This window comes from Bactrocera oleae, chromosome 6, assembly GCF_042242935.1.
Source record: "Bactrocera oleae isolate idBacOlea1 chromosome 6, idBacOlea1, whole genome shotgun sequence".
Taxonomy (NCBI): domain Eukaryota; kingdom Metazoa; phylum Arthropoda; class Insecta; order Diptera; family Tephritidae; genus Bactrocera; species Bactrocera oleae.
Genome location: NC_091540.1, coordinates 66,116,819 through 66,142,145, shown reverse-complemented (window position 1 = coordinate 66,142,145; position 25,327 = coordinate 66,116,819). Strand labels below are relative to the sequence as shown.

Here is a 25,327-nt window from a genome sequence, read left to right as displayed (position 1 = left end):
ATACTTTTCACGCTCGCTTGACCATCCGGCTGAGCAAAGTTTGATCAGGTGCGCAAACGCAAATGGAACTCGACTTTGATATGTCAATATGTATGTATGTATGTGTATGTAAGCATGATATAAGATGGTATGTGGTTGTTGTTGCTGCTTAAGCTCAACTTGCTTTCAATGTTGATTTCATTCATGACGCGATCGCAAGCAAATAACGAATGCGATTTGCTATACACGCACATACATACATACATACATACATACACAACGGCAAACATTAACTACTTAATATGAATTGAAATCGAATATAAGTCAACTGTGTGGTAAATAAAAGCAGCATAAAGAATTTATTTTAGCAAAATAGCGAGTGCTTGCGAAAAATTATACAATTCATATGAGTGTGTGTGTGTGCATGATAAATATTAAAATATGTATATGCGTGCGTGTGTATGTGCGCTTGTCTGCAAGTGCCAAGAAAATGCGGTCGAACAGCTGCGATCATTGTTGTTACGCACTTGTTTTCGCATGTAAATCCATAAGAGAATTTCTTCACACAAACACACACACATGTTCATGCGCACATACATACACATATATTATAAATTTTTATAAATATTTTATTTGAATTTGCTGCAAACAAGCAACAACAACTGTTGTGAACTCAAATCAAAAGCATGCAGCTGGCCACTGAAGGCACCGAGAAACTAAGGCAACAACATAAGCAGCAATAACAATAACAACAACACTAAAAATAAGTAAAATAAAGCAACAGCAAATGACTAAAATGCTTTATTATCGTTGAGACTTGACCGCAAAATGAGTGACTGCAAAAATTCCAAATCAACAACCGGCACAACACAATCAGCCGCCGTTATGATGACGAATGAGTCAGTGCTGCCATCAAAAAAAAAATATTAAAAATTTTATTTTATTTTTTTTTTGTAACAAGCCTACGAGCAGCAATAGATATAAACAGAACAACAACATTAATAATAATAACAACAAATTACACTAACAAAAGCACAACAACAACAAATCGCATTTTCTATATTAGCGCTCGAAAAGTGCAAGTGCGCTTAGCACTGATAAGCGCTTTTCACTGCTCCATTGCATGATGTGCAGCTGGCGCCACAGTATTATGCTAACACATTGGCCGCTGGCCCCCATTTGCACTGCCATACATACAAACAGTCATACATATGTACATTACATGCGTTTCCATTGCTATTTTACTATTGTTGGCGCCTGCTACCTACTGGCTACTGCAAATAAATTCGCTATATATACTTACACTGCAGCAAGTGCATACATACATACACACACATTCATTTACACATATACATATGTACAAATATTGCAGTTTATTGCAGCGCATTGCATTGGCAATAGCTCGCAATAATTGGCGCTTTTGTTTACGTGCTTATTTCATAGAGTTTTCATTGAGTGCAGCTAATCTCGGTTTGTTTACATAATACAGTGAAGCGTCGTGAAACTTGTACATACACTTGCAATGTACTAAAAAGGATGAGAAGAATTTCTTATGTTAAAAAACTGCGTAGCTTAGAAAATTTTATAGCAAAATTCTTTTTAAAAAGTAAAAAAAAAATTATTTCGAAAAAAACTTCAAAAAAAAAATTTGTTTAAAAAAAATAATTTTGAGTTTTTTTCCGAAAATTAAAAATAAATCGAAAATAATATGAAAGAAATTTCGCAGACGAACAACAGCTTACAAATCTATCAAAAATATTTATTTTCAATTCGATCACAGAAGTCGAAATTTTTCTGGAAAGGTTCCTTAATGAAAATAATAATAACTTCGAAAATGAAAAAAATCGAAAATCTAAAATATAAGTTTCAATTAAAAAATTTGTAAAAGTTCGGATTGCACTTTTCAAAAACTACTGTTCCTCGACTCTAATAATTTTCAAAATTATTTTGGCATGCTGGAACTATATAAAAATAAAACTATTTGTTTTTTATCAATTATGTTCGAAAAGAAAACAATATTGATAATGAATAAAATCGAATACGGAAAAATTTCGAAAACAATGTCTTTCAAAAATATTTATTTTCAGATTGATCACGCAAGTTTGAAATTTTTGCTAAAAATGTTCTTTAAAAAATGTAATAATAATTTCGAAAATGAAAATAATATCGAATATGGGCAAGTTTTCGTACAAGAAAAATTAAAACACCGTCCAAAAATATTGAAATTCATAAAAACAATTGCTTTTTGACTGCAATATTTTTCAAAATTAATTTAGAGTGCTAAAAATTTAATATAACGAAATTTTTAGTTTTTTATCAATTATATAAAAAAAAAGAAGTATAGTAAATAAGAAAGAAACTCTAATATATAAAAAAATTTCGAAAATGAACAAAAACTTGATCATAGAAATTCGAAAAATTTTTTTTTAGAATATTCCTCAAATACAAATAGTAATATTATTCGAAAACCCATAACTTTAAAATTGGTAGAGAGCGCAAGTTAAAACTTTTGAAACTGAAAAAAATCGAATGTTGAAAAATTTTTGAAAACGAAAAAAGCATATAAATCTTAGAAAAATTTTTCTTTTTATATTCAAATTTCAAAAAATTATTGTTTTTCGACTTTATCAAATTTTTTTTGTTATGTTTAAATTATATTTAAACCAAAGTTTTAGTTTTTTGAATAACATTCGAAAATTATTTGTTGAAATACATTCTACCTTCAGTTTCTTTTACGAATTTTTCAAAAGTTCGAATAAATAGAGTGCAACCGTTAAACTTGTTCACCTATATATAAAAGACCTTGTGATAGGTAATACTTTCTATTTTCCAAGCCTAACTGTACTATGCTATGTTTTATTTTTGATAAAAAGTTCCTGCATTTAGAGTGATGTCTAAAGTAGTTTAAACCTGGTTTCACTGTACTTACATGGATGCACCCAAGCTACATACACAATGGATTCTTATGTGTATATACATATATGAATTTATTTCGATCGCTCTATTGCTCCCGTTGTGTTATTACTTTTATAGTTGTGCTAATTTGTAGTGCGTCTAATTTTTCGTTTTTTATTGTTTTTAATGCATGGTATTTTTAACTTTCCCGCTTGACTCGCACCGATAGTTAAGAGCTGTAATTATTTATTACACTATTGTAGTGATAAGTGAAATGCTTATATAAGATTTTAAGTTATATGATGATATGTGCTTTGTGATGTCAGAAACTCCTAAAGATGCCCCTAAACCCTCAAAACCCCTTAATTTTACTAAATCTAGTTCGCTTGAATCCCTAAAGGTGTGACATGCTTGGTTTTCAAATAAGTCTAGCAAAAGTTGAACAGTCGGAGCTGAGATAATAGCTATAAATAATACTTCGATAATTAACATGTGGTAAAATTTTTATATTGCGACTTGGAGGCCGATTTTCAGCTGCCCAGTAATAAACTACTGAAAACCATCGGTATGCTGACTCGTTCGCAGTCTGATGGTACTGAAACAAATGTATCCTAGTTATAAGCTCATTAGCTTTGCAGTTCTTTATGCGTAAAATGTTCCATTCCATAAAAATTATCTTTCTTTTCAAGCAGCGTTCTCGAACAGTTAAGTATCAAACCTCTTTCCAGTTCTTCAGTAGAACTCGCACAAGAGGAAGGCTTTATCAATACTTCTATTGGAACTATTTTTGAGATAGGTTAACATATTTTTAAAAAATTTAATTCAACATTTTGAAACAAATTCAAACCTATTTCAGCGCATAAATTTTAAAGCAGGAAAGATTAAATCTGAAAATTTAAGGGTTATTCTAGTACTGACCTTGAAACTGAAAATAATTTTACTATGGATTCATTTAAGTATGTATGTATAGACTTTTTTATAGAACACTTATTCATCAAGTCCTCATTTTCACTATATCACTTTAATCTCCTTCTTTGTTAAAGTAGACCTTTACGTCTGCTTTCCAATCATTGTAGGCGGCCACCATTAACTTGAACATGTACTCGCCTGCTGGCACCGGCATTCGGCTAAACATTTCGTCGCGTAATATTAAATTTTTTACGATTATGTCGTGCTGTAATGAAAAAAATCCAAATTTGATTTTTTTAAAAACGTCTAACGTATTTACATTGTAGGGACAGGTGTGATTAATGTTCGAGTCCTTCATAAGTAAACCATAGAAAACATTCAGAAAAGGATGACGCTTCTTGTTCGCCATAAAACCACAAAAATCGACACTAACATTGTATAAAAAAGGGCGGTAACCACTGGCTTTCTTGAAAAATTAAAGATTTACCTGCAACGAGAGAAAAAGAAATATATAGGAAGATGTCTCAATACAAGCAATTGGAGCGTATTTTGAATAACTAAATTAATTTTTGCATTTTCTCCAAATATTGTAACTAATTGCATAATGTTGTCAGCTATTTATTGTGAATTTAAACTTGTATGTGTTATTAATACTATTCATTGCTCTGTTTTAAGCAGTTTCACGGCTTTTTAACCCGACTTACATTATTAACTTACACTGACATTATTAACCGGTATCTGGAAGAGCTGCACGTGCAGGGATAATGCGATCTCTCCCCTTTTCGGCACATGTAGGCGACAACTCTTGAAATCGGAGAAAGGTTTGTCCAACGTTTTGCACTTGATATTGGTTAATTTTGTAAAAGTATCAACTAAACGACTTGAAATCACCAGTGATAGTAACGCGAGCCAATAAAATTTCCAAGGCATCTCCATTTCAACAAGTTGGGTTGAGTATTTATCTGCTCAACTTGTGTGGCAAATATCAAAAATTGTAGAGAAATTAAAAGGCTATAAAATATTAATTATAGTTGTAACGAACTGAGGATTTATTATTTTTAGTTTAATTAAATATCGATTTGCGGTTTCAACAATAAAAGATTTCAACTAAAGAAGTAAGGGTTGCCACGTTCGGTTACAGTCGAAGTTTTGATACCGTTATAACTTGTGAAAGAATTTAACACGGTCTTTTATCGTATATATCAGTGCAGGGTAGCGAGTTTTACATCAAACAAATTTTTTGACTTTTTTTTTTATAAGGCCTGAATGGATATGGAGATCTGAATCGAGCTCAACAATCTTTGCTTGTTAACCATATTATTCGAAGTTATGACGCTTCTAATCAACATATAATCTTATACGTAAATAGATTCGTCTACACGGCGCCTTCAAATAAATAAGACTTATCCGAATTGCCGTCAATCAAAAAAATATAAATAGCAATATCTAATTAGAAAAAAAATTTCTATCTGGTTCGGATGATCGTCGTGGGTAGGGCCCTTTATCGTTTAAAAACTATAACACACACGAAAGCTATATCAGCTATATCAACCAAAGGTACTCGCTACCGAAAATATCGGTGAAACTTTAAAAGATCCTAATGGAATTCAGTGACCATCTTTTCCTGTCAATAATGTGAGACTTTCCTTAAGCTCCAATGTAGTGATTATCATCAAGTTCAAAATTCAAATTTCAATTTAAATGTATGCTTTACTATATAATTAATGTCCCGATTATAAATATTCGACCGCACCTGATATAGGTCCATCCTTGTCTGATATTTCTGCTTCGTTTACTATTTAAACGCATAGCAACTTATCTATTTTATAATATTGAAATCAACTGAAGTGTCATTTCAACGTTATTTTTTATTGAGTCTTATTGAAAAGTAAGCCTTCACATCAGCTTTCCATTCATTGTAGGCGCCTACCATTAACTTAAACATGTATTCGCCCGCTGGCACCGGTATTCGTCCGAACATTTCGTCACGCAGTATTAGATTCTTGACGATTATGTCATGCTGTAAGGAAAAAAAGTAAAATTTTACTTCTATTAAAGCGGCGGACATATTTACATACATTGTAGGGACAGGTGTGATTAATGTTCGAGTCCTTAAGAAGAATGTCAAAGAATATATTTAGAAAAGGATAACGCTTTCTGTTCGCCATAAAACCACAAAAATCAGCGGTAATATTGTATAAAAAAGGGCGGTAACCACTGGCTCTCTTGAAAAATGAAAGATTTATCTGTAAAGAGAGAAAAGGAAAAATATGGGTTAGTAAATACTGAAACTAAGCGAAAGCTGATTTTTGTATTGTAACAGTGTTGCCATAAGGCTACGAAAAATAATAATTGAGCGGACAAACGAAAGTATTATGCACTCGTAATGATCCTGTAGGACAGGAGGATTACACTTGACAAAACATTACAAAAAGAAATAAAAATAATAAATTAATTACAAACAAAAAAAAATATTCAAGAAATAATTTATTATATAATATATACTTAATTTTATTTTATATTTAAATTTAAAACATTTAATTTATTTTAATGCTAAAACAAGAAAAATCTTTAAATGAGCCGAAGCTATACAGTCCTGCAAAGGTCCATTTCTGCGATCCATTCTGAATAATATGTTCGAAAATGGTAGCGTTGCCTTGGATAATAATCCATGCCAAATAAACCAGTTTTCCATAAAAGAATTTGTTTTGGCGCAGTCAGAAAGTATGCCAACTATGTATGTGTTATAGCGGTCCCATCTAAATAATTTCTGCGAAGATTGTAGCGCTATTTTGGGCATTAATTTATGAATTTCATGCAGATATCTGATCAAATGAAAAATTTTCTATACAAGAACTTGATTGCGATCGTTCAGTTTGTATAGCAGCCAGCTACATGCTATAGTTGTCCGACAAATGAGCAGCTTCTTGGGGAGAAAAGAACATGTGCAAAATTTCAAGTCAATAGTCCAATAACTGAGGGACGAGTTCGCGTATATACAGACCAATATATACAGACATGGCTAAGTAAACACAACGCGTCACGCTGACCATTTACCATATATAGAGTCTGCGACGAAAATCACGACACTTTAACCCGTAACACTCAACAATATCCCATCACTTACACTGACATTATTAACCGGTATCTGGAAGAGCTGCACGTGCAGGGATAATGCGATCTCTCCCCTTTTCGGTACATGTAGGCGACAACTCTTGAAATCGGCGAAAGGTTTGTCCAACGTTTTGCACTCGATATTGGTTAGTTTTGTAAAAGTATCAACTAAACGACTTGAAATCACCAGTATTATTAATGCGAGCCAACAAAACTTCCAAGGGAACTCCATGTCAACAAGTTGTGATGAGAATTTTTCTGCTCAATCGTATCTCGCTTGTGATGGCAATATCTATAATTATAAAGAAATTAGAAGTAATTGCCTACATTAAAGTATGTAAAGCATAAGTCAATTATAGTTGCAACAACCTGTAAAAGTGGCCTACTTTTATTAGGTTCATTAAATATCGATTTGCTAGTTCAACAAACTAAATTTTTAAATAAACAAGTAAGCTATTGACTTAATTCGGGTGCAGCCGAATACTTGAACAATCTAGCGAATGGCGTTTCAAAAATAAGCTAAAACCGGAAAAACTGAACTTCGCTGAAGGCAGGAAAGGCCATCCGAACCGAGGCTTATAGCAAGAGTATTGAATGTGATATTAAGAGCTTGTCATACTTTAATTGGCTCAGGAGCTTATCTTGATGTGATCTATGTATATCGATTTCATTGAGTTTTGGCATAAAACTACATTATGCTAAGTGTAAAGATAACAGTCAATCCGGCTCTAACTGAAACATGCCTTATATAATATAATATGTTAAAATCGTTCAGATGGACGGAGATTCTTATGCTTTTCGTTTTTGCTTTTTTCTTGCTTTTTTTGCTTTTGGGAACCGCTGAGCTGATTGACATCACGTGTACTATAATAAGCTTTTTCAGATCGCCAATTTGTTTTGTATAAAATTATATGTAAACAATATAATTGAGCACTGCTAATAAGCTAATGATGAATGAAATATATTATAGTATAGATGTTTCATAAGTATATCTTTCGTGGTTATGGCTCAGTAAATCCAGAAAATCGATAGTCGCTTGTTTAGAAGCAGAAAGTTTTGGATTGAAAAAGATAATCTATGTCACATCTTCTGAAGCAGTTCAGCTTTCGGTTTTCATAACAATCGGACTCAGATATGTATATGGTTTCGGACAGAATAGACTGAGAAACCTTCAAATATCATAATCGTTCTTAGAAGTGTTAATAAATAAGGTCTAATAGGTCGGTTAGCGTGTTCGTACAGTTTTCATCAGTATCAGTGAAGAGACTTTAAAATAATATATGCTGGAAGAAGACATATTCTTGCTCCGTTTGATTATGAATTTCAGTCTTTTTGTGCAATAAAATGTGAAAAAAATTATTTATCATATAATTCCGATTGATAAGTTGAAAATTTTGGAAAAGGTCAAAATAAAGGGTTCCAAAATGTACACCTAAAATATTTCCCTACCGGACTGATTGATCTTATAATGTAGAATCGCACGGTAAATCATATATTTCCAGAACAACATTCAGCTTCCGAATTGATTTATATCTTAAACATTTCAAAACTTAACCGATTGTTTACAGCAACATTCTTGATTTCATATGCAAAATAAATATTAACAAATATTAATTATGAACAATATGTGCATCTGAGTATATATATATAATATATAATGTATGTGTAATAAGTATACACTTCAATATATGTTTTCCAATGAGAGCCAATGCAGCTTTCAAACAAATCAACGATTTGTTTAAATTTCAGCACTTCTCATAAACTTTGCGATCTTCGGAATCCCATCGAAGGCGCGTCGAGCATTCATCAAGTGATTTCCGTTTTCAACGAATGATAAACAACCCAAACACACACGCACACGCATACACATAGAGCCAATCACTGAGCGAAAGCCAAAGGAGGTTAGAAAAATGCTTGAATCGACAGCTTTTTTGCTTGCTCAAATTCGAAATTAAAAACAAAAAAACAAAAATCACAAATGAATTATAAACAAACAAATGAAATTAATAATCGAAATATCCAAATAAATAATGGCAATTTCGGTGGTAAATACGTGCGCGGAAGTTAGACGGGTAAGCGAAGAGTGTTCACAAAACTGAAATTTTTTGCTGTTGCATATGGGTAGGCTGGAGTGGCAAGTATATTAAATTTCTATGCACGGCGGACAAGTGGCCAGCGCTATTGGGGCGCACAAGCGTCTACAAATAATTACTCAATTATGTATGTATGTATGTGTGTATTTTTAAGTGTACTTTAGTTAACTTGTTGATCGCTTTCGAGCTGCGTAGCATAACGAATAAAACTAAACATATTGCAGTGAGTTCATAAAATTATTGCACTGATGAAGTAGGTGGTGAAGAGTGGGTCCATATGTGCGCGAGGCAACGTAAACTCTAAGAAGAGGTGTGTAGCATTTTATTTTATATATATTTTATATAGGAATGCTTTGGGCTTTCAATTAGTTCACCAGCCACTTAGCATATTTACAAACAAATATATTTATGCTGCATTGCCATAACAATAACAACAAGTGCGTAGATCAGATACAAGTATAAGCAAAATAAGCCATAAGTCCACACACCTCTTGGAAAAAATTTTGTTTTGAATTATCTAAATATATACAGGGTACTCAGTTGCCCGTTTAGACCGGTGCAGAAGCCTTTGAAATTTATGCAAAATTAAAAAAATTCTCAGTAGGTTGAAACCCATTGACAGCGAAAGTTAAAATAACTAAAATGAAAGGAAAAATAATTTACGAGCGCACTGAGGCCGAGAAGAAAAAGGGGAGAGGCGTGGAAACGGGTTAACTGGATTTCCGGCAAGACCTACATATGGACCTAACCTAACCGATGAACCTGGCTCCAAATTTTCTGTTGCTTGGCTTCATCATTTGACCTAGAAACTGTTGGTACTGCCGATAAAGCCTCTAACGCCATTCTAGATCAGGTTTTTAAAGGAAACCTAAGATTTATTGATACCTGAGAAAGCTGAAGTAATGCGTTTAATTTCCCAATATGTTCTCAAATAGACCTATAATTAAGAACTATTTAGCAGGTGCATTATTACAGCTTTTAGTTCCCACCTTATTATTCCAGTAGTGTTGTATCAGTCGCTAGTTCTCCAATCGTTGACTTAATTGTTTTGTAGCTCCAAACTATAGATTATGTAGAGAAGAGCATCATTAATATTCCTCGTTGTTCAGCAGTACCTCACAGTTTCATTCAGATTGAGTACTTCCGCTTGGAAGATTTTGGCAAAGTTGGGTTGGAGAATACAAACGCTTCTACGGGACAATCTATGTGGCTTGAGGTCCATTATTGCCTTTCAGACTCCTCCTACGAAACTTGTTCATTAGTGAACTCTAATTCAGGATCTCACTGCGACCGTAGTGTCTTCCAACAGTAGAACGTAGTTTCGGAGGTGCGAATATCAATGGGAGCGACTTTCGGATCATTTTAAGTATTTTTTTTTCATTTAAGTATTTTCATTTTGAAGTCTCTGTGGATATTCTTGGATTTACTGCTTTTCCACATGCCTAGTTTCACCTTTAATTCCCAGGCTTTTATTATATAAGTTTTATTATTTGTGTAATATAAATTTCGTTGTGTTAATAATTTTTGTATAGTAGACAGCTCTCGAAATACCGTTGAGATATTACTAGTAGTGTATATTAATGTCTAGAAGTGGTTGCTGTTGTCTAGCCTTTCATGTTTGTAAGTTAGGCCTTTAGAAAGCTTGGTTGCATCGGTACTATCTTTATATGATTATCTAACTTCTTTCCCTTTGTAGTATTTTCAGTATAAAATATGTAATATTTAGTGGTCTTTACCGTTGACATGGAATACAAAAATCTATACTTCGCAACCAATACACACAAACAACTGGACGCACGTCAACTCTTTGGCACCTTCTTTCCGGCGCTGCATTTCCTTTTAACACAATTTTGCTGATTGGGCAACTCACGCTTGATATAATACAATATACACATAGCACTGGAAGATGGCGATTGTGGGCGCATAATTTTCATAACATCGGCAGCTGTTCTCGCCGCTTTCGGCACTGGCGCAATGTTAAACAAATATTTATTTACAAAAGCCCTCAAGGCGCACAGACAGCGCCGGAGATGCTCGCATGGATCCAGTCCGAACGAGCTTGGTAAATACATATTACAAGTATCTCTGCTAAAACTAAAGTCTACAAGTAGTACATACAGAGCTATGTGTATGTTGCAGCATAACATGCAACATGGCCATCGCTGCCACCCGCTTACCCGGATGATCATGTTGTTGCACGCTCGTTACGGTTGCTTCAACATTTGGGCCAACATGTGCGTATGCAAAACAAACCGTCTACTTTGCCGCTACCAACCACGGGCTAAACGTGCCGTTATGCTACAATGCGCCCAATCAAATTCTTAGCGATTGTACGGTCCAAAAGCGTCTGTCGATCATTCTCGAGTAGTTGGTTGGTGGTTTGGATAATTGATTGGTTGCAGACCACCAACATTTCAGCTGACTTGCTGAGTGTGTACTGTGCTGTGCTGTGCTATGTTATGCGATGCTATGCTGTGCTGTGTGGTTCCCGCTTTTCTCATGGCCGTCGACACGTTCGCCGGAACATGATCGCGAACACACACGCAGCTTGATTTAGTTTTGTTTGTTTTCAATTCTTTTATTTTCTTTTTACCATACAAGTATATGCCGCTGACACGTTTTGGTGTTTCGTTTAAAGCTTTGTTTGTTTTTACTCAGTCTCAAGCAAAGTTAAAATGATGATGTCAAAATTTCAGCACAACAGCGAAGAGCTGTTTCAAAGCTGCCACTAAAATCGGTGAGATGTTTTCCTTCTGCATTTATCTCATTAACAAAGAAATGAGAACGTGTTGGCGTTGAGTTAACTTCTTGTGCTATACTACTGGACCGTATTGCCTCAGACCAGCTCAGCAAGCGTTGGTCAACTACCAGCCGCTGTGTAGTCGCAAATTCCTTTTGGCACAGGGTAAATCGTAAGAAATGTAGGCAACTCTTCGCTATATCGACTTTTTATAGGTACTGTAATGGATCAATGCTTCATCTATAGCTCTGAAACGAGTCATAACTTTCACAGAATCCCAGAAATTCTTAGAAATAAACTACGTATTTCGCATATTTTTTCAAAGCGGTCATTAGTATTGTAAGTTCTAGTACTGAGCAGTTATAGTTGTCTCATGAACTCTCGTTAATCGAACGTACATTCAGTAGCTAACTATTAAGTATAAAATTCTGAGAACTTCTAACTGAGAACGGCTACCAGACCTGTACTTTTACTTTTTTTATGTGGGGTTCTCAAATCATTTCGGGGTTTCTTTAAGGCGTGATTTTCTTTTTTCCAAAGCATTATTATTAATACAGTAATTAATATGGTACATTATTGTGAAAATTCCGTTATTCCATTGACAGTTCTTTGGATTGCAGCAGAAGTGTTTCGTTATGTTTCATGACTAATTGAGTGGGCCTCGTATCATTGCAACCAAATTAGTTCCGAATGCTCGCTAACAATCAACTATTGACAACGAAAGTCCGCAAAACACACTGGAGCCCAACAACACAGCTTCGGACCACCAACATTGTTGCTATTGCGTAAATAATTGCTGGGATCCCTTACGAGCTCCAAAATCCACAAAAATATGTTATTAAATTTGCCTTCCGTCTTTCTCTCCTTCGCGCTTTGAGATGTATTGACCATTCGGCTTGAGGTAAACACATTTTGATGGTGTTGATGCCACACAAGTTGCGAATTTGGACATTTCGAACGCGCTGGCGCCGCATTATAGACACATACGAGTACACAGGCAAATAGTACGAAGAATCAAAGCTCCAAGACACTGAGCCGTCAAAAATTCTTAGCTCTTTTCTTATAGTATGTAGTATGTATATATGGTTATATATACATAAAAACACACACAAATTAACAGGTACTGTCGGCAGCTGCACTGTAAGCTATATTTAACACGAAACCACACACAGTTGCACGCCGCAGGCGTTGCTACATATTTATTTATTTATTATTATTATAAACTTTTTGGGGAAACATTTTAATTTTCTCCCGAATTTTTTGGTTAATGTGAAAATTAGGCCAATTATCTGGGTTATGCTTTTCAACTAATATCACACGCATACGCACACGCATACGCACACGCATACGCACACGCATACACACACTCACACAGACATAAGTTCTTAGGTACTTCCTCTCTGCGCGCTAGTCTGCTCAACGTCACTGGCTGTTTGCTTTGGCTGCGCCACCAATGAATCGACACACATATGTTTTTAAATTCATATATTCATAATATGTATGTATGTGTGCATGTGCGTGCTCTTCAGCAGCACCAGCAACATGTCTTTTAACGCCAATTCTTGCTGCCAGTTTGTAAAACTTCCATCTTTCGGTTAGCTTGCCGCAGCGCCTAAGTTCAAGTGGTTAGTAGTGATGGCCTCTGTTTTATGTTGTTGTGGTTTTTGTACAACAACAGCTGTCCATTTACTCACACATGCAATTCAAATGCTTAGCTAGATATTTATTTTGGTTTGTATGGGTCATGTGGACAGTATCAAAAATCATTTGATGAGCACCACAACAACAATAATGATAATAGTAACAACAATAGATGCTTTGTGTGAATAAAATGATTTTCGTTTGATCTGCAAATGAATAAGAAACAGAAGTCCAGCGCCATGCAACATTGTAAATATTTGTTAAAGGTTGAGGTAATTCGGTTATTGTTATTCGAACAATAAAATCTTGCTTTAGAAATCGCTAATTGATTACTAAGTTTGTCATATTCGATGCGGCAAAGAATAACTTATTAAGGATTAACAATTTCTATACCTTGTAGCGACTCTGCTGAGAATAATTCGGTTTAGTCGACTAAGATTCTATTTTCCTTTGAGAGGGTAGACTTTAGCCCACCTCCAAACCCCTGATGACTTTATAGGAAACTTTCGTCCGGCAATGGGAGATTATCAGTCGAAGCTCCTTTCGAGAGACTACCCTTAAATCTTGTTTGACGTTGGCCCAAAACTACGACTACGGCCTACGACAAATAGTTTGACCAAATAAGATCTTTTTAATACAAAACTATTTTCAGAAAAGTTTCTTTAAAAGTCCTCTACAGACAAGACGCCATTTCTCTGAATTTAATATTTTTTCGAATTGTTTTGCCTAGTAGGAATTAATGGTATCAAAGTGAATAAAAACAAGCCAGCTGTTTAAAAATTTTAACGCTCCAAAATTGGTCAGAAAAGTTATCTATTACTTTATAGGTGTCAAACTAAAGATATTTAAGACAAGAAAAACTTTTTGTAGATATTTTTGAAGAGCGTTACCACTTGTTTAAAAAATTCAAAGCACCGAAATTGGATAGAAAAGCGATCTATTACAGTTTGGGTGTCAAACTACTACAAACTTACAACCTGATATTTTTGCAGAGGGATGCCATATTAAATTGGTCAAATAAACTTAATATTTAGTAATAGTATCAAGAGAAACGTATTTAAGATATCTTTAATGTAACGACACAAACAAGGTTTCAAAGTTAAAGCTTAATATTTTTAAGACACATTTCTGGTTCTTCAGGAATTTTATTACAATTGCATTGAACTATTTTTGTAGATAATTCAATTTTCTACAAATATAAGAAACAGAAATAGTACATACTGAGATATGAATTTTCCTTTCTAATAATATGGGTAAATATGAGACTGCTTTGAAGGACCTTCCTACTAATATTAAGAGCTCATACTTGGAAACAATTTTTGAGGTGTCTACCAATCAATTTTTCGAAGTATATAGCACAAAAAGTATTTAAACTTTTTTCACCCAATCTAATGTACGTATTTATACTAGGATCATGCCGTAGTATTCAAAGTCGCTTAGTCAGTTGGTATAATATGTGCACAGCCTAAGCTGGATTTAATGACCATTTGTGATCAAGTGTTCCATCCACGTTGTTTTATATAAACCACCTTCAAGTGTAATTAAGGTTATGTTACATAATAAGGAAAAATTATGTTTTATGAAAATCTTTAACTTGGTGTTGATCGGTGAGTTTGTATGACAGCTATATGCTATAGTGGTTCGATATCGGTGATTTCGATAAATAAGTAGCTTCTTTTGTAAAAACTGACGTATGCGAAATTTCAGATCGATATCTTAAAAACTGAGGGACTATTTCGCGTATATAAAGGCAAACAGACCGACCAACATGGCTAAATCGCCGCAGCTTTACTTAGAGGGTCTACGCAGTTTCCTTCCAGGTATTACAAACATCGTGGTAAAATTAATATATCCTGTTTAAGGTATTGAAATAACTCACTAGGCAGTTAGGATCTCTGAGAATTCTACTTTTTTGGCTGTTTTAGAGGCTATAGAACAATTCTTCGGCATTCAACTGCGGTAAAAACTAAGCACTTTGCTAATTAGCAATACAACGACTTACTGTAAGGTTCCGAGATAGACTTGGTACCCGAAACTCAACTCCTATTCATACGACTAAAGTTGCCCTTTGCAAGGCATTGTTTTACAAGTTCAAAACGCTGCGACACGAGGTTGTTGTATGTTTTCGTTGTCTTCTATAATGATCGAAACCAATACAAATAATGTCCAAGAGAAGTCTGAAATACTTGTATTGGCATTATAGACGATAACGAAAAAATACACCATTTAGAGCTCACTAACTAAGACCTTGTCCAACAAATCTTTCCTTTGACGCTCAATACTGTCTATAAAAGGCTGTTCGATATTTTTAGTTTCACACACACCCATATATGTATATATTCACCAAACCTATTAACCTATTGAACACAGTTTCGGCGCGAAAAAAAATGCGTGAAAATTTGCCAGGCCCATAAAAATGCGGAAAAGACGCATAAAACTATAATCCAGTCGCGCCAGAGCGTCATAGCCAATATTGACTTACAGCCCCAATTTAACGCGTATAAATGGATCAAAGGCGAAAAATTGTGCTTTTACAGCACAAACAGTTGAACACATGCATATCTATATATGTGTATGGTATATATACATATGTATATAAAATAAGTGCACGTATTAAGCGGCGACCACCAGCTGCAACGGGCAAGCAATAAAATTAAAGCAAATATTTTTAAAACAATAAACAAATCGCTGCCATCAAACGGCGCGGCGCGGCACAGCGAGGCGGCGAGACCTCCAAAATTGCATTCCAGATGCAGTGGTGCAAACATACATATATAAACAGGCATGTGACTCGAGTACACGAATGAGTAAGCGTTGACTTTCAGCGAAATGCCGTTGACGGGCGATGAACATTCGACTGAGTGACTGCAGATCGCCACGGCTGCTGTCAAGTAATGCAACAACATACATACATATATACGAGCATATAGATATGTATATGTATAAGTGCTTGCGACAATAAAAAATCACATAATCGGCAACACTCAACGCCCACCTGGCGACACAGCGCAGCTGCCGATCCTGCTTTCGGTAGCAGTTCAATCTACGAGCTCCGCTTGCCCCGCCACGCACGTGTTGCAAGCAAATAAAAGGTAAAGTTTCAAGTGAAGTCCGCCTTCTATAATCATTTGCAGCTTTTACTGACCTGGAATCGCTGTCGCTTAGCTTAATTAGCCGCACTCAAGTGCACACAGCTGTGTCGCTCAGGTAAGGCCGCCAAAGGCGAGCGGCCACAACTAAATTCGCTTTTGATAATTTTTATTTTCTTGTTGTTGTTTTTGTTATCATTAATAATATTAATGATCTGTGGCATTGCGGCGACTCATCATTTGTTACCCATTAAATGGCTAAATGTAGGAGAACGCCGGTCAGCGGCGTACTAAGCTAGAAGCCAGTGGACCGACAGCTGCTGCGCTGATCGTAGAATCTCAAATGAGTAACATCTGTGAAAACATTGCGCCAAAAATTGTAAAAATAACCAAGTAGCCGTTAAAATAACGAAGACCTCGCCTCTAGCTGGCGCTTTATGATGAAAAGATTGCGCTACTAGGGTGATACCGAAAGTAAACTTTTTTAGTTACATTCATTTCAACTCTGTGGAAAGTTTAAGAAAAGTTCTTAAATTAAAATTGAGAATATTCGCACGGTACCTCGAAAAATCTATGCTGAGCATTAGAAAACAAATTTCGATCTAGGTCTTCTACAACAAAATGTTCACTGTCTTATTAAACTACCTTTATAAAAACAATCGACGAATATGATTTGAGTATTTAATATTAATTATTAATTCTAGTCGGCAAAAAATTTCTTCAGGGTCTAAAAATTTTTGTTTTTGAAACCAGTCTTCAAAAAAAAAGATTTTTCGATTTCATATACGACAACCTCCGTTCTCATAATCGATTTATAATTATTTCAGAATACATAATATTTATTAATTCTGAGCCCCCAAAAGTTTCCTCAAGGTTCAGCATTTAAATTTTCGCAACCATTCTTCAAAACAAAAATTGTCGATCTCTTATAGGACCACCACCGTTCTCACAATCGATCCCTAATAGTATTGGAATATTTTGCAATATTTATTAGTTCTGGGCCTCAAAATGTTTCTTTAGATCTCAAAATAATGTTTTTAAGTAGTTTTCAAAGCAAAAACTTTTACTTCTATATAGGACCACCCTCATTCTGATAATCAAATCATATACGTTTGTGATTTATTTGCGCTTTTCGCGGCATTGATTTTTTCATCTTCATGTCATCTTTTCTCACGTTTTTTGCTTTGTTTTTATTTGGCTTTCTCATTTCGTGAAATAGTTTTCGTATATTTACCCCGCACGTTATGGGCACCGGCATTTGTTTGGATGTAGCATCAGCTGTGTGTGCGTGTTTATTTTTTTAATAACTGATCTTTCATTGCAAAATGATTTATTAACAAAGATCTCTTTAGTAATTGTTTGCTCCAAATTTAGCTTAGCTCTACAAAAGTAAAGCAAATATGTTAGAAAGCTTTTACTTGCGCTAATTGAATAGCAGCGTGTTTGGGGAGGTACTGAAGTAAACGGTATATTGATAATATTTTACCGATAGGACTAAGCTGGAAAAACCAGATTGTTTACAGTTAATTTTGCTTAGCAGAATATCCGCTATTTTAGACGGCTTTAGATTATTCCTGATAGAATATTAAATTCTTTTCAAAAAAAGTTTTACTTTATGCTTTTCGGAAAGAAATTGCAAGTCCTGCAATATTGTAACTAAATATGAGTTCGAGCAAATTTCAGCATGCAAGGCGGTCCAGCTTTGACTAAAACTACATTATAATATTTAAAGCATTTCATTAGTTAGTAAACATTACAGAGCCTGGTATGGCTATAGAGCTTTCGCGTTTCTTTCATTGGAAATTAAACTCGTTAAACCGATTATCTCGGAGTGGTCGCATCAAGGCTCTCTCTCTCACTTAGCCATAACACTGAGTAACACACGGTTCGGTTGCTCACGTTACCCGGGCTTTTCGACGTGAACACAGGAGTAGGGGTTGGGTATGGCAGCAAATATAACTGGATAGCCAGGGTAAGTATCACACTTTATTTACACGCAGTGTGATTCCCTTCCGTCCGGCTTTTTTTATATAATGCTGGAAAATGTAATTCAAGCCACTAAACTGAAACACAGTGGCACTGTCTACTCTAAAAGGACGATGCTACTGGGATAGCCAGATGGCATACACGCACAACCTTTTCTAGGCTAGAAAAATAAGTGAAAGATGCTCTTGTAGTTACTGAGAGCAAAACAATGTACTCGACAGCTATAAATTTGAAAAAGTGAAGGACTTACACTCTCTATCTCTATGAACTGTATGAGCTATACGGCAACATGAAGTTAAGCGCATGAAAATCCAACGAATTCGCTGGTTAGGTCATATTGTATATGTACATGGAAGACGATGCGCCAGTGAAAAGGTCTTTCGATTTGAGTCCCATGGGTGTGCAAGGGAAACAAGGAGCCCACGCATCCAATGAGAGGACCGGCCAGTACTTGGGACATACAGTTGGAATGCAACTGGCGAAGTTTTACCATCAATTCTGTCAAATTTGATAGCAACCGAGTATTTGAGAGCTATAAGCCGGCTCTTAAAATGTCCCTTAACGATTCATGAATATTTACTTAGCTGAAACAATTTAATATAGACATGATAACTGATTACCACTGAATACCGAGTTTTGAAAGTGTTGACAATGGGCTCAGCTAATGTTAGAGGTTTTACAGCCGACAAAAAGAACGAGAAAATTTATTTTACCTTAGAAATTGGTACATACTTTTAGCAAAAAAGTGATAATAAACACAAGAAAGTTTGTCAGGGAAAAAGGTATTATTCTTTTTATAATACTGGAGGTTGTCTTCTTCTTATTTTCTCAGAAAATTATGTGAAATAAAAAAAGTGTAGCTTTAAATTCTGAAAATTTCTAGTTAAAGATTTTTAAGCAGAGTTGCATTTAAAGTTATTACACGAGTATCATCAACTCTCTGATATCGAGCTTTCAACACCACCAGACATTTACTTATGACAAACTGCAGTTGACTTCTGTCACCTCAACTGTGCTGATTGACAACTTTATTAACAGCTTGAAGTTAGCTGTGACAGTGAATGTCAACATTTCGGATTTTAAATGCATTTTATTAGTTTAATTTTTAAAATACGTACATGCAACCCTCCTTCTTCAAGTACTCCTTTTTTAAATTTCCTTCAAAAAATATTTTATTACGACACGATTTGGCTTTTCCCTCACAAAGTGACTCCGTGGGGAAATCAAATAGTTTGTTAAACATTAGGGGTGACTTTTCGTGAAAGGGCCACTGTGGAGAGCAGAATTACATTTACAAATATGCCATCAAGTATGAAGAATTAGCGAAGTAATGGAGTTACTCACACCATTGTAGGTGTCATATTTTATTCATAACTTTTATATTTAAAATCGGAAAAAAATATAAAATAGATGAAATAAAATAGAAACTCTCGAATTGCACATATGACACGAACTCACGTAGCGGCAATCGTGTTGGTGTGTGGCATGTGGCAACAGCTTGTCGGCGTAGCATACGGTCAGTTGCACGACCAGCTCGAGCGCCAGTAGCCACTTGTAATTCTAGTCACTGCATATGGCGAGTGTAGCGGCAAGCTGTCAGTGTGGCAACACGATGCTGACGACGGCGATGGCGTTGAAGGCGATGATGTCTTCAGTGGCCGAGACGTGCACTAATTGAGTTGGCAATTTTCTGGTCTGAAATATATACATATTTTTTTTCATGCCATATTTCTTACACGAGCCACCAGCGTCGCCCCTGTTATATGTATACCTATACATACAAGTAATGTTAGCTCTTGTTGCAAGTAGTTACTTAGACATTGGGGAATTCTTCTTAAGTCAGCTCAAGAGCGAGCGTAGTGACGTGCATCCCTTTTCGCCTTGCAAATTCCTTTTTGCATTTTACAAGCCCTCAGCACTCAATCGATTATGACAGATGTTTAAGAAAGGTCAATTGGATTATGTCTGCTGCTACATACGCGATTTATAGAAAATATTCTTTCTTCAAAAATTGTGAATAATGTATCCAGCTAAGTGCTTGTAGCATGTAACTATCAGCTTTTGATGTGGCGGTGGTTAAAATAGAGCTAATGGTTTTGGCACATGTCATGATTGGGTTGGTAAATTAAGCTGAGAGTGTGAGTGAGAGCCTTTAATATTTAATATACTTGAGAAGATTGTGGTTAAGTAAAATCTTATTTGTGGTAATAGTACGTAATTTTTGAGAGTTATTCAAACACGGTTAGACGATCACCCACTTTATTTAATGGATTTGGAAATAATATCTCTACAGTCCTGAAAGTCTCGAGGTCCATATTCAACGAAAGCTTTTGTGAATCTTCGCATTAAATTTTTTGAACTGGTGCGGGCCCTTAATGAAACTCCTCATGCAATAAACGTTGCTACTATTCTCACTTTTTGACTACTTCGTGATACATCCGTACCCATTGACATTATAACAAGGCAATAGATCTAGGCATATTAAGTTATTTTTTGTGTTTGACATCACTGCTTCTAAGACAAGCCCTCATTCTGGAAACATCTTTGGTAAAAAGATTGTTAATTAATCGTCAACCATCTTGAGTTCTGTTAATTTGTAAAAAATATCAGCACCTCGAAGCAGATAGCCTTTTTGCCGGGTATCTCAGGAAATAAAAAAGCTTTACCTTGTAGTGGAATTTAGTCAAAATCACTGGACTATTCCTTTACCTTAAATATAACACTAAACAAGCTTTTGGTTTGATGATTAAAAAGGAGCAAAAAGCATTCTGGAACCTTATCGATTCAATAACAATATTGCTCGATGCAGTCGGAAATTCTTGATTATTGTTTTATATTAGCGGAATTATATTGAGTCGAAGAAGACGGCTTCGATGTAGCTTCCAATCTAGATATGTATATGGTACGCCGCTCCCTAAATTCCATCCAACAAGAAAGGCGTCCCAGCAGAAACTAATTGTACGGAAGCTTCTGAAATAGTTCAACGCTTATGGAAAGCCTACTGGCGGATTTCCTTTAACACGTATGTATGGAGTATGGTCTCACCTAGTTCAATCTTATCTACCTGAGCTTTGGTGATCTGTTTTTTTCTCTTTTGAACTTTTCTAGAAGATTCTTATTTAAAGACAGCGTTTTCTCCTTGTGATCCCTACTTATTCCCTTTAATGGAAATATTTTGGGTCTGTATCTGAATCCCAATAACCAGAGAAATCTTATGTGTTTTGCTTTTGTTTCTGTAGCGAAAGAAAATATTACCCAAATAATTTTGAGGCATATAGATAAGTAAGATTGGATACGAATCCGAATCAGTACCGACTACGTAGACCTGACTGTCGAGAGAGCGGACCATTTGTGTTATTGACATCAAGTATAACAATTTCGTGATACTAGCACCTGGTTCTATGATGAGCCTGATGTAATTTAATATCTTCAGACCACAAAGGATCGACTTTGCTCCAAGTAGCTTGCTGGGCTCGATTGCAATACATAGTTCACAGTAAGAAGTACATTTAAAACCTCGTGTGTGCCTCAAAAATAAATTGTAAGTCATGGAGAACAAACAAATTCTCCGTGCCACCGTGCACCGACACTTGCAACATGAGTTGGTTAGCGTCAGCTAGGCCATCAAAAGCTGTTGAACGCTGACAGTCATTAGTAATAATGACGCTATGAATATCAACGCTGCAACAACTGCTTGCCACAGCAGCAACAAAGCAATAAGTTGCACTTAAACACACGCACACACACATGAATACACTCACAGGTAACAAGCATAAGCATTTTCCTCCTAAGAATTAATTAAACAAAATTATAGTGTTTAGCTGCTGTTGTTTGTTGTTGCTGGCATTTGCGAATGAGTTGTTGCAACGTGGCTTGCGTGCGGTAAGTAAGCAAGCAACAAGCCAGAGCACTTTGACAGCTAGTTAGAAATTGATGATGGTGTTGTTGTTGTTGTTGCTAAGCCGAGTATCGTTGTTATTCTCATTGTTTCTGTTATTTTTGTTGTTGTTGTCGTTATAATTTATGTTGTTGTTGCAACCATTGCTGACTATTGCAATCTTTCGCTTTATTTGAGCAATTTTTAATGTTGTTGTTGTTGTCGCAACAACTGTACTGCCAACCACACGGCGTTGCCAGCCATCTGCTTAAATACTTGCGATAAAAATCTAAATTAGACGCTAATTTTTAATAACAACACTATGTAAAGCGTTGCACGGAGCAGCAGCCGAGTGCCAAAGATCGGGCAGCAAACTCTTTTAACAACAACAACAACATGCCTGAGTAAATATGGAAAAAGGAAGTGGCACATACTCACCAGGCCAGTTTGTGGCATTAGTAGCAGCAAAAAGATTGCAACAACAATATGACATGAATTGAAGTCGAGTGCTTGTGGCAGGCGGGTCGTTGCAAGCAGATGGTTGCGATTAGGCGACGCATTAAACACGTTTTGTTGATTAATTATGCAGCAAGCGTGTTTCGAAAGCAAATCACCGGTTCATGTGTATGTGTGTGTGTATGTGTTGCTGCACACCCAGCAACAATCACCGTATGCGGCTGTGGCAACATTAAGTAGCGCGCTTTTTTGTTGCCGACTTGCCAACTGCAATGGATACAAGCGCGAACACATTAGCCTGGTATGCCGACCACCGCGAAAGAGGTTAATGCCGATCGACAGGTGTGGACCAAGCGATCATAGGTGTGCTGCCCACGTCATGACGGCGATGGTGACGGTGGCAACTTCAAAGCTCTAACTTGCGAATTTTATTTGCCACGTCGCAGTCACGCTTGCCCACAACTTACGCACACACGCATGCGCATGCGCATATGTGAGTGTTATTAGTCCAAGCTGCATAATATTTAATGGGTTTTAGTACTAGCGGCAGTCGATAGTTCTTACACACCTTATTGAGCGACACAGATTCGCTATGAGTGTGTGTAATTTTGATTGTCTGGCATGTCAACGCGCGTCAGACGTTGCAGTTGGTAAATGAAGCTGATATCATAGACACATTTTTGAATATGCATACATGCATATTTCTCTGAGTACTCACCTTTGGCCGTTAATGGAATGATCAACTAATGATCTCAGATGGTATTGCTAAACTTCCGCAAAAGTCAAGTCTTTGAACAACACTCTTGACAAAGGACTAAAGTGGAAGTCCCATATAACCACATCTCTCAGTAAAATTACTCGAGTTTTGTCTTCCACGTGCATCATCGATCTGATTTCGAAACTAGTTTATTTTCCACGTGGAACCTTATACTTTTCGGTTGGTCAATTACAATTCCGTGCACTGAAGACCCTAAACCTAAAAAAAAATGTTAGTTTCGGAGCTTATAAACTCCGAAAGTCATCGAATACACTTCAGTTTTTAGTCCAGCGTAGAAGAGTATTCCAGGTATCTGCTTATATTATCTATCACATCTTCGACCAAGAAGAAGTGCTTCATTTTCGTATACTTCGCTGTCTAGGAATCTCCACTTTAAGTTTGGTGACGAAGCGTTATTGAATATTCTGTCGATTTTTATAGGTATTCGCAAATTATAGCCTTCAAAGATTGTGTGTATCAGACTTTTAATCAAAATAGTGGGTTCTAGTAATTTCGACACAGATAATAAATAATAATAAGTTTCGGAAGTTTTGAGTTTGTTAAAATATGGTTTGAATTAGAAGGAGAAGTCGTCAACCTCTTTATATGCTAAATTTGTCCCTTTGGAGTTAATGAATATTGCATGAATATTTGCTGAACCTCAGGCAGTCCATTGCTATCTAATCGGCCACAACTGCATATTTTGTCATTAGTTTTTACTCGACTTGTCTTCAGAGACTGATTGTTGACTTTGCCTTGAAAAAAATACATATTTTAGAAGAATTATATATTTCCGGAATGCTCTGACTATTTAATAATTTTGTATCGCTGTAAAAAGCTTGTATAAAGACAGGGATATGTGTCTACGACAGACGCAAAAACTCTGACTTAAAATTTACCACAGGTTAAGAGATCTATTAATAACAAGCTATTTATACTCTAAGACAGATCTAGACTCTTAACGCGAAAAATTGAATGAAGATTTCATTTAATAAAGATTGAGTGCATGTTGTCATTAGCAATAGCAAAAAGCTCTTTCCGTATTGGACGTGTATGGGTGCCCGGTCACAGAGGAATCGCCGGATAATGCAAAGCCGTTGATCTTGCACAAATTTCATCCAACTGGAAGCGAGTCGGTACTTCGTTGTTCTCTTACATTCTAACGCTGGACCTATGGACCTCCTGTGAGCTTGATAAGCGCTGGTCAACAACCAGAATTTGTGCGACTACGAGATCCTTCTATCCCAGAGTGAACCGTAAGAGATCATCTGAACTACTTGCTTTTAGCAAGGTCAATCTCGCCGCAATTGTAGGTGTTCTGCTAAATATTTTGTCGAACGATTTTTGCCAAAGCTGTATGGAGGAAGACGAGGTGGAAGATAAATCCAAATGTACGATTAAACCCTAAGACTGAGGTACAGAAGTCGTGGGTTTGCCTTTTTCATAGAATACATGTAGAAAAGTAAAGATGTAGGGAACCTGGTATAAAAAATTTCAAAACTTTTACTGACGAATGTATTAGGCCCCTTTAACCCGAAGTTGTAGAAAACAATCTGCACAACACTTCGTCCGCTCCTGCTCACCCAGAGTGTAATGAGTTGTCTTAAATTGCTACACAGTAATTTGCAGTATCCGATGGGCCGCTAACGGGCGTCACGCACCTACCCATATTTACCGAGCGTGCAAATAAATTTGTAAATTGTTCTGAAATGTGCGCACATGCCAGCCAAACCGCCTCAGCACTCAATTTCCCCGCCCTCTGCACTCTGTCTGCCATCAAAGCGCTGATAT

At 35.9% G+C, this 25,327-nt stretch overlaps 1 protein-coding gene and 1 non-coding gene across 2 annotated transcripts in view; both read right to left on the bottom strand.

The window, feature by feature from the left end:
• Nucleotides 1–3,845: 3,845 nt before the first annotated feature.
• LOC106627344 (uncharacterized) lies at nt 3,846–4,724 on the bottom strand. Its single transcript, XR_011397113.1, has 3 exons — nt 4,501–4,724; nt 4,103–4,270; nt 3,846–4,048 (listed from the first exon to the last, which is right to left on the bottom strand). It is a non-coding gene; the product is annotated as an uncharacterized protein (transcript).
• A 711-nt stretch (nt 4,725–5,435) lies between these two features.
• The window catches only part of LOC138857697 (uncharacterized), a 33,706-nt gene continuing 13,814 nt past the window's right edge, over nt 5,436–25,327 (bottom strand). The window contains exons 2-4 of the mRNA XM_070111299.1: nt 6,911–7,189; nt 5,862–6,029; nt 5,436–5,803 (exon numbers count right to left, since the gene is read on the bottom strand). Coding sequence (XP_069967400.1) covers nt 5,645–5,803; nt 5,862–6,029; nt 6,911–7,129 — 546 coding nt within the window. The 5' untranslated portion in view covers nt 7,130–7,189 and the 3' untranslated portion in view covers nt 5,436–5,644. The remainder of the gene's footprint in view (nt 5,804–5,861; nt 6,030–6,910; nt 7,190–25,327) is intronic.